Source organism: Poromitra crassiceps (assembly GCF_964638095.1).
Source record: "Poromitra crassiceps genome assembly, chromosome: 9".
Classification (NCBI taxonomy): Eukaryota; Metazoa; Chordata; class Actinopteri; order Beryciformes; family Melamphaidae; genus Poromitra; species Poromitra crassiceps.
In genome coordinates, this window is record NC_139630.1 from 36,263,898 (window position 1) to 36,273,836 (window position 9,939).

Here is a 9,939-nt window from a genome sequence, read left to right on the forward strand (position 1 = left end):
CGAATGTATCCATATCGCTGCCCCTACAAGGTGCGAACGCTGTTTGAACTCAGCCTAATCAAGGTAACATTTACAGCTGTGAAGCAGAGTGATATACACACAGTGAAGCGCCCGTGATGTTATACTAAAATATCGGCACGGCTGGAATGCCTCTTGTCCAATCGGCCGGAACTAACTGTTGCATAAAAATAAATTTGACACTCTTATCCAGTCACTTACAATGAGCCAAAGAGTGTGTAGTGTGTGTTGTCTGCTTGTTAAAGCACCCAGACTTCCTCTGCACTTGGTGGCCCACACTGCTGGAAATGTGCCCTGACATTTTGGAAGAGAAACTCACAAAGGAAATAAAAAAGGAGGGTAGCCAGGTCCGAGACTGGACCAAGTCCCAAAATTCTAACCATGGAGAAACAACACACGCACACGCGCGTGCACACACACACACACACACACACACACACACACACACACACACACACACACACACACACACACACACACACACACACACACACACACACACACACACACACACACACACACACACACACACACACACACACACACACACACACACACACACACTTGTTGACCTTGCACTGAACCCTTCCTCCGGGTCTTGAACTGTTTTCTCCTTGGCTCTCCAGCTCCTCTAAATCCAGTGATGTCAGCACATCACACTGACTGCCTGCTAACCTTGCTCTCTCTCACTCACACTCACACACACACACACACACACACACACACACACACACACACACACACACACACACACACACACACACGAGCAACACACGCCAAGGCCTGTGGCACACGCATACACACACACACCTACGCATACACAAACACTCATTCATACATGCACAGCTAAATCATGGAAAGAGGAGCAGAGAGAAGCTAAGATACTGTAGGCTCACAGCTTTTGATTGATGGTCTTAATCCTCAATATATATACTGTATATATATATATATATATATACTGTAGTGTTTCATGCAGGTTGTTAGCGTGCTGACAGCCAGGCCAGTGTGGGTCAGATACAGGACAGCAGAAAGGACTGATCATGGAGCTAGGGGTGGGCATTGGGCAATATGGCAAAAATATCATATCACAATTCTTTTTGGGGCAGGATCACGGTCCATGATCATCATCTTATCACAATTCTTTTTCATGTTTGTCTTAAGACTAGTGCTGGGCGATATTATATGGACAAAATCAAATATCAAGATAGTTTTGACCAAATACCTAATATCGATATTGCAACAATATTGGTGCTCTCACAAAATATTTACACAATGAGATTTTTTGGATAAATAATCATCATTTAATGTGGATATAATGACTAAGTGGGTAAAGGCAAATAATAGAACAGTCTGCTAAGTTCACAAAATGACATCACTTTACTGTAATGCAACCTGTAAAACAAGGAGTCGGGTCACGGAGGTACATGTAGCAGTTCCAGCAGGGGAGCCCAAACTTCCCTTTCCCCGGCCACATTAGCCAGCTCTGACTGGGGGATCCCGAGGCATTCCCAGGCCAGCGTGGAGATAATATCTCCACCTAGCCCTCGGTCTGCCCCGTGGTCTCCTCCCAGCTGGACATGTCTGGAACACCTCCCTAGGCAGGTGACCAGGTGGCATCCTTACCAGATGCCCGAACCACTTCAACTGGCTCCATTCTACGCGAAGGAGCAGCGACTCTACTCAAGAGTCCCTCACGTATGAATGAGCTTCTCATAAGGTGAGGGCCCCACATCACACTATTACCCAAAATCTAAGACAATATCTAGTCCCATATCGCAATATCGATATAATATCGCTATATTGCCCGGCCCTACATGGAGCACAAGAGGAGCTGAGCTTTTATTTCCTTTGAAGTATCAGGAGAAAACAAGACAATTATATACTCTGTGTGTATGTTCACTAATGAACACAGGGGACTTCCCCCCAAAAAACTCTCTGCTGAAGAAAAACAATAATAGTGTAGATGAGGACCACCCGAGGTGTGTGTGTGTGTGTGTGTGTGTGTGTGTGTGTGTGTGTGTGTGTGTGTGTGTGTGTGTGTGTGTGTGTGTGTGTGTGTGTGTGTGTGTGTGTGTGTGTGGCTCTGTTATGACAGTATGTGCTTTGGCTATAACAGAAATGGTTCCTTCATGCCAATAAAGCCTCTTGAATTGAATGTGAGCGAGAATGCTGGTGTTGTATTATTGCCGAAGTGCATTTTGATCATGGCGGCACGATACAGAGAGCCAACAATCTCATCAGATGGTAGAAAGGTGATGTTGAGAAGGACCCGGGAAGCAGGAGAAGGAAAGCAAAAATAACCGGCGTCGAAGTGATGGAGCGTCAGTGTTTGTTTTAACTGCGTACAGTCCGAGCCCCAGACTGGCTGCTGGCATGCTGCTGTGGTGCTGCTATCATAAGATGCACACTTCCCCCGTTTGTTTTCTTCGCTGCCATCTACAATAAGCATCTCCACGCACACTCACTGGCACAATTCCTTTTCTCACTGGCTGCTTGTTTTATTAGCCGCTCCATCAGCAATAAAAGAATGATCATGCAAATCCCCTCCCGGCCTGCCAAAGACACATTCTAATGACAACAGAAATTGACACTGGAGGTTTTTTTCGTACTCGGTCAAAACAAGCCTAGCTGGCGCTGAAGCTATAGGCGTTATTTTCCAAGCGGGTCGGTTCCAAGTTTCCAGCACTATAGCAGAACTGTTTACTGAGCCGGACAGTGTTGGTGCCTCCAGGAGAAAATTACCTTTCAAACAATCTGATTGTAACTATGGCTCTCTGAAAATATCCACCACAGGGGTTTGCTTAAATAGTTTCTTACCAAGGTTTTTCCTCCCCGCGTGATAAGCGTTTGACCAGGGGGCTCCTATCGGCTTTCGGATCTGTGTTATTAACTTTGACGACGAGATGACACGGCGATTATGAGATTAAACCGCATTACATTCTCTTTTGAGGGCATTTCGGCAATATCAGATATCAACAGTAAGAGACCTTGTGCATTCTGTGCGTGATCCCCACATTTCACGGTGCCAAAAAGGACAGATTAAGATGCAGATTTAAGATCGCTTGATTAAAAATGCTCTGTGTACAGAGCGAGGCGACTCAGGCGACAGCAGAGTAAAATCTCCTTTCATCGTGATCTCTTGGGTTCTGGGGGACCCCAGTCTGAGAAGCACTTCTGTAACTGTCTCAATAACCCAGAGAGAAGTGGACGGAGGAGTTTCAGCTTGGCTTTATGCCCAGGACACTGAAAACCCCTGGCGTTAACATCCAGAGCCCCTTAAATGCAGAGTAAATTGATAGTAAAGTCCCTTTACAACCAGGCACAAAAAAAATGACCTTGTACCCCTCAACGGACTGCAGTGTCCCTAATGTTGTTCATTTCCTGTGTAATTAGATTGAGGGCAATTACAGTGACAAGACAGAGGAAATAACACGCAGTTACGAGCCTGTGTGTGTTTATGAGGGTGAATCATATTTACATGGTGTGTTTATCCTCTCTTCACCTCCACTTGTCTGGCAAGTTGGCAGCATGTGGACAGAGGCAGTTTCCTGACAGACGGAGACCACACGAGTTTTACTGCTCGTTGTTTACGTCTGTTTGTGTGTGTGTGAGCGAGTGAGACGTAAGACGTCAGCTCTCACTCACCTGTCAGTCACACACACACTCCTTACTTCACTCTTACAAAATGCTTCTTCAGGAACGTAGCCAGCCAGCACTTCTCCAAACAAGGAAGTAGCAGAAGTGTGTTTATTTTAGCAGTAAACGTAAACATGTTTTGCCTGTTGATGAGGGCTAAAACACCCATTCACATTGAGGGCAATAACTATAAAAGTAACTATAACTGATATTTCAATCGTTCTATAAGTCAATAGAATGTTTGTACTCCCACTAAAACAATAACTATAAAAAAAAACATTCAAAACTATAGATATATTTTTGGATTGGGGGTGGGGGGGGTTGCAGTCATAAACGAAAAAACAAACAAAAAAAGGGGCTCGCAACACAAGTTTTAGATGGCTCCCGTGGCGGACATTTATTAAGACAAACAGTTTCGGCCCAATTCGGGCCTTCGTCAGTGTCAAGTGCAGTCATAACAATAAAACCAAATCCAATTCAAGTTGAATTAAAGAAGGGGGCAGAGAATTCATCAGATATCGCTGTAATGTAAATGTTTTAGCAACAATGTATACAGTAGTTTATAGTGATCTTTATAGCCGTCATTCTAGATGTGAGTGGGCCTTTGTCCCGGCCAGTGCTTCTAGCATTAACAGTAACATTAACATCAGAGCTCATCGTCCAGGAATTTCTAGGAACCATGAATGGCTGTCACATCAAACAGGTAGGCGGAGCTCACCTGTTTAGCAGCCTTCCATAGCTCGGCTGCTGAATCTCTGTTTGGCTTGTCCGGACAGCTTGGTCAGGTGTGTTGGTAGCGCTTGGTGGTGATGGACTCCTACAAACATGTAACATTACATTATAACAAACTAAAGAGCACGCTTGTCGCAAACAGTCTCGTCCGTCTTCTGTATGAACCACGTGATAAGAGAAGGGATAACACTGCTACGGAAAGCCTCTATAAGGACGTCCGCATTTCGTCACGCCCTCAGCCTACGCCGCCTCCTGATGGACAGCCATAAAAGTACAATCTTACACAAACGGGACGTGACACCGTATCCAGTATATTGTAGCTTCTGTTCATGTTGACTCTTGAAATAAGAATCAGAATCAGGTTTATTGGCCAAGTATGTACCGGTACACATACAAGGAATTTGACTCCGGTTTGCATTGCTCTCAAAGTACTCACAGACAGAAAAAGGTATGCACAAGTTCAAACAAACAAGGGCACAAGTATATTTAAACATTTACAAAAAATTTAATTAACTACTAATATAAAACAAGTGTGGTGTAAAGTGTCTATTTTAAATACGTATATGAAAGAATGTATATGTACAGTATATGTGTCAAGGTTGGGTATAGGTTACTTTAAAAGTGCTAATCGGTAAGCTCATCTCTTCTCTTCTTCCCTCTTGCCCCTCCTCCAGGTGGTGATAAACTGTGCCATTCCCAAGGGGCTGAAGTACAACCAGGCCACGCAGACCTTCCACCAATGGCGCGACGCGCGACAGGTCTATGGCCTCAACTTCGGCAGCAAGGAGGACGCCAATGTATTCGCCAGTGCCATGATGCACGCCCTGGAGGTGCTCAACTCCCAAGATGCAGGCACGCCGCCATGTACGTGCTTTTGTTTTCTATAATAACTTTATTTATGTGGTATCTTTCTGCTTCACAACAGAAACTAGAAATGAGCGCGTGCTTCGCGCAGGTTCGCAGCAGCGTACTCCCCAAGGTTGAAGTCGATCGGGTGAATGGTTCTCGAGATAAACCGCTTTTTGTGTTGTCAGTAGGTGGCGCTATGACTATGCACGTGTCCGAAGTTGGGCACCGCACTCCGTCGGGTTCTCGGCAGCGCACTCCCCAAGTTTGGAGTCAATTGGATGAATCGTTCTCGAGATAAATTGCTTTTTGTGTTGCCAGTAGGTGGCACTATGACTCTCTGCGTATCCGAAATGGGGCACTGCAGTCCGTTCTCGCGTTCTCGGCAGCGCACTCCCCAAGTTTGGACTCGATCGGAGCAACGGTGCGCCTTGCAACTCAGACAGATGGACAGACAGACATACAGCTCCCCAATTATAGGTGTAGTGATATACATGGCAGGGACAGTTCTTCCTTTCCACTTCAGTAACCTAGACCGCTCTCTCAGTGCTGTGAAACCTCAGTGCTGCATCGTCACAGTCCATCCCTTCACTTTTGCAGAGTTTGTTTGCATTTCTCCCCGGTCAACAGGGGACTTGTTAACAGGAAAAGCAGAGACATTGACAGAGAGGACATAACGACACAAGATCAATCACAGCCACCAAACACCTGGGCATTATACACATGTCTAATCTTAGGATAATTATGGATTAATGTTGCCATAGTTTAGATTTGGAGCACTGCAGGTAAACTCAACAAGCTTTACAACCGGCTGTGTGTACAAAATGCTCAGTGAGTGAACAGAGGGAATAGAAGTTGAAAAATGTGGAAGAATTACAAGCACATACTGTACCTGAGAATAAGAACAGTTTGAGTGAATCGCTTGAATTACTAATAGGTTTACCAGATATCAGGATTGTGGTTTTCTCTCATTTCTTAATGCACGGCAGAAATATCAGCTCAACATACATGTAGGCAAAGAAAGAATCAGCCAGTTGGCACTTGACAGTGGCAGGCCTGACTTCTCCCAGTCAACACTTCCATCTGAAACTGACGCTTGGCAAGCAGTTAATGAGAGACGGCTGCCGTTAACAGCATCTGTAAACCCTGCCATTTATTTACAGCATCATGGAGCGTGATTGGTGCTCGCATCCACCAATTAGCCATTATAAAACCTCTATTTGGCCCTGCCTCCTCGCTAGACTCAAGAGCATGGCATTACCTCCAAAATAGAGGCTGTGGTATTATTAAACTCGTTAAGTAGTATTCCCTTCTCCCCCAACACAGCCCCACCTAACTGCCGCAAATATTTCAGGGCCGTACCCATTATTTTTCAGACTTCAGTGGTGCGCCACAACCTTGGTTTTGTGAAACATACACTGATTAGGTCGCCTTACCCTCTGCTCTGCCTGTGTATCTACTTTGCCTGCCTGCTGGAGGAGAGAGGAGATGACAGCAGGGAGCGAGGGAGGGAGGGAGGAAGAAAGGAGGGAAAGGATATGTTGTTGTTGTTTTTTGAGGGGGTGATTCCCCAAATGACTGCATATCGTGTGTGTGTGTGTGTGTGTGTGTGTGTGTGTGTGTGTGTGTGTGTGTGTGTGTGCGCGTGCGTGCGTGCGTGTGTGTGTGCGCGCGTGTAGGCATGCATGCGTGCATGGTGTGTGCTTGTGTGTATTTCAATCAGGAGAGACTCATTCTTTAGTGAGCAATACTTTATTTACACAGTGCACAGTGATTATGAGAATGTGAAAAGGTATTTGGCGATTAGACTCCCCATGGTGACATCATGATTATGAAGGAGGTAGTGGAGCAGAGAGTAGAATAGGATATCCCCCTATCGAGTCTAGACACTGGTGGTGATGAAGAGCACTCTGACCCTGGGCGTCGAAGTGATGAACTGGAGGTGAATGGGGTGGAGGAGGGTCACTACAATTTGAACTGAAATGACAGCTGAAAGCACAGAGAGGAGAAGAGATTTGAAAGTTGCCAGCTAAGATGTGATTGACTGATTGTGGCGAAATATGATTGGTTTAACAAAAGAGCATACGCCCCTAACGGGGGGGGGGGGAGAGGGGGTGAGGAATGAATGAGTAGCATAGATAGTCTTCCTGATTGAACTAAGCTTCGTAATATGTGCCCTCATACGTGTGTTTACGTCTGTTCACACCCGCGTCTACGCTCCCAAGGTGCGAGCTGATCTTCACCTACCCTGTTTTGAGGTCGAGATTGTGGCTGAATCCTCCCCTCATCTTCCTCCTCTCCCTTCCCCTCCTCTCCTTTCCGACTGTCCAGCAAACAAAACAAAAAAAGGTGGGCTGATGCCCTCTGATCCACAGGTTTTCCTTTTAGCCTACTTGTTATTTCCCACCTCCTCTCCTCTCCGCCATTGTTCTAGTAGTGTGTATCTTCTCCTCTCTCCCTAAACCATGTCTCTCACCACACTCTAATCCCATCCACTAATTAACCTGATAGTGATGCGTCTCATTATGCTAATGGAGCTAATGAGGGGTGTGTGTGTGTGTGTGTGTGTGTGCGTGTGCGTGTGCACACATGCACGTGCACGTGCATTTGCGTGTGCGAGAAATGGAGAGACTATAACGAGGAGAGAAGAGACAGAAAAAGATGCCGTAAGAGAGTTAAAGCTAAAGGTCATCCCAAATTGGGCTAAATAAAATAACAACACAGCTCATTAGAGAATTGTTAGTCACGCTTATTTTTGCTAGCATTGCATTGTGTCATTACAACAAATTACAAGAAAGAAGAAAATGGATTGTTAGATGGAGAAGTGGTGAGAGGAATAGGCTGTTCTTCCTCTCTCTCCTCCGTCTCATGCCAAACCCCTGGGATTAAATGCAGTTTTAATAATGGAAACAGCTAGATGTCTGAAATCCAGGGAAATGCATTGAACCAAACTAGTAACTTTAGTCTAAGCACCACATACACAATCTAACTTGCAGTCGAGATGCATGGCATTGCATATATCATCGAGGAAATTGGATAGAAGTAATTGAACATTATATTTGTGTTGCTGCATCTTTCATGATTTCTTTCTGGTCTGAATTCCTGAGGCTCTTGCTGTAAAGAAGCAGTGAAATATGAAATGTTGTGTAAGTCAGAGGGCTGTCTGCTTGGCTGCAGAACCCTTTGGATGAGATGAGGAGTCTTACTAACAAACAGCATAGCCAAAGACTTCTGCCTCAGGCTCTCTCCTCTCCTTCTCTCTCTTTCTCCTCCCTCATCCCTCCCTTTCCTACTTTCTTCTCCAACATTTCCTCTTTTTTTTTCTTTTTCTTTTTTTTTTACCTCACTTGAACTTTCCTAGCATCCTCCCTAAATCACGTCTTCTCACTCGCGCTTTCATCCTTCTCCCTCGTCCCCTCTCTCGGCAGAGTGGCGAACTGCGTCCAGAAGCTGGGGAAGGCGACAGGGTTTCCCATTTCACCCCCACTGTTTTTCTACAGTATTTCTGTCCTGACAGCTGCTGCCGGTGGCACCTATTCTAGTCTCAGTCATCTTGGGACGTGACAATCCCTCCTGACACGCAGGACTCATCCTCCATCACTCACTCAGTGGGTGTTAAAACCTACTACAAGACAGAGTCAGAGAAGTCATTATAGATCTCCATTTGATGTGTGCGGTGATAAACTACCAGTGAATATTTTGGACGCACACATTTTTCTTTATTTTCACTATTATTATTATTATTATTATTATTATTATTATTATTGTTGTTGTTGTTATTGTTATTATTATTATTGTTATTATTATGTATTATATATTAAAACTATGAAATACTGTAACACAAATGGAATTATGCAGTGATGAAAAAACTCTTAACAAATCAAAACTATTTTGATTTGTTTCTAAACTAACTTCACTATATTTTCTCTAAGAAACAATTTTCAAGCATTTTAAAACATAAGCCTTGAGATCAAAATTGCTGTAAGAGAATGAACAAGTGCAAACCTTTTAGACCATGGCACCACTTTCCCTATCCATGAGTGACTGAGTGGCTGACTGACTGACTGACTGACTGACTGACTGACTGACTGAGTGGCTGACTGAGTGAGTGAGTGACTGAGTGGCTGACTGACTGAGTGAGTGACTGAGTGAGGGACTGACTGACTGACTGACTGACTGAGTGGCTGACTGACTGAGTGAGTGACTGAGTGGCTGACTGAGTGAGTGAGTGACTGAGTGGCTGACTGACTGACTGACTGACTGACTGACTGGCTGACTGACTGAGTGAGTGAGTGACTGAGTGAGGGACTGACTGACTGACTGACTGACTGAGTGAGGGACTGACTGACTGTCCTGACTTTTCCATCTTATGCGCCGCAGTAAAAGAGTACTGTAGTACCTTCAATCGGGTGTGTGTAACCTGTTCAGATTCAGCAGATTGAATAGTTGTTGAATGAGATGATTGATTGAATAGTAGAAAAGGAAAAAAGGAACACTGAGGAGGGAAACACAGAAGCTGTTTCATTTTGGTGTTGTAGTGACGAAACTAAATGTTGACTCCAGGTGCTTGAGAGGCACTGATTATTTTCAATTGCTGCTGTTCTTTGGCTCACTAACTATGTGCCATTTGGTGGAAGCTTGTATCTAAAGTGCCTCACAGTGCCATGAGCGCATCATGTTTTAGCATGAATCAAACCCCCATGCACT

General features: G+C 44.8%; 1 protein-coding gene across 2 annotated transcripts in view; it reads left to right on the forward strand.

Moving 5' to 3' along the window:
- enah (ENAH actin regulator) overlaps nucleotides 1-9,939 on the forward strand; it is a gene marked incomplete at its 5' end in the record, with an annotated part of 112,419 nt that overhangs the window by 34,843 nt on the left and 67,637 nt on the right. For both annotated transcript variants that reach the window (XM_083642714.1, XM_083642715.1), the window contains one exon: nucleotides 5,061-5,250. In XM_083642714.1, the coding sequence (XP_083498840.1) occupies nucleotides 5,061-5,250 (190 nt within the window). The remainder of the gene's footprint in view (nucleotides 1-5,060; nucleotides 5,251-9,939) is intronic.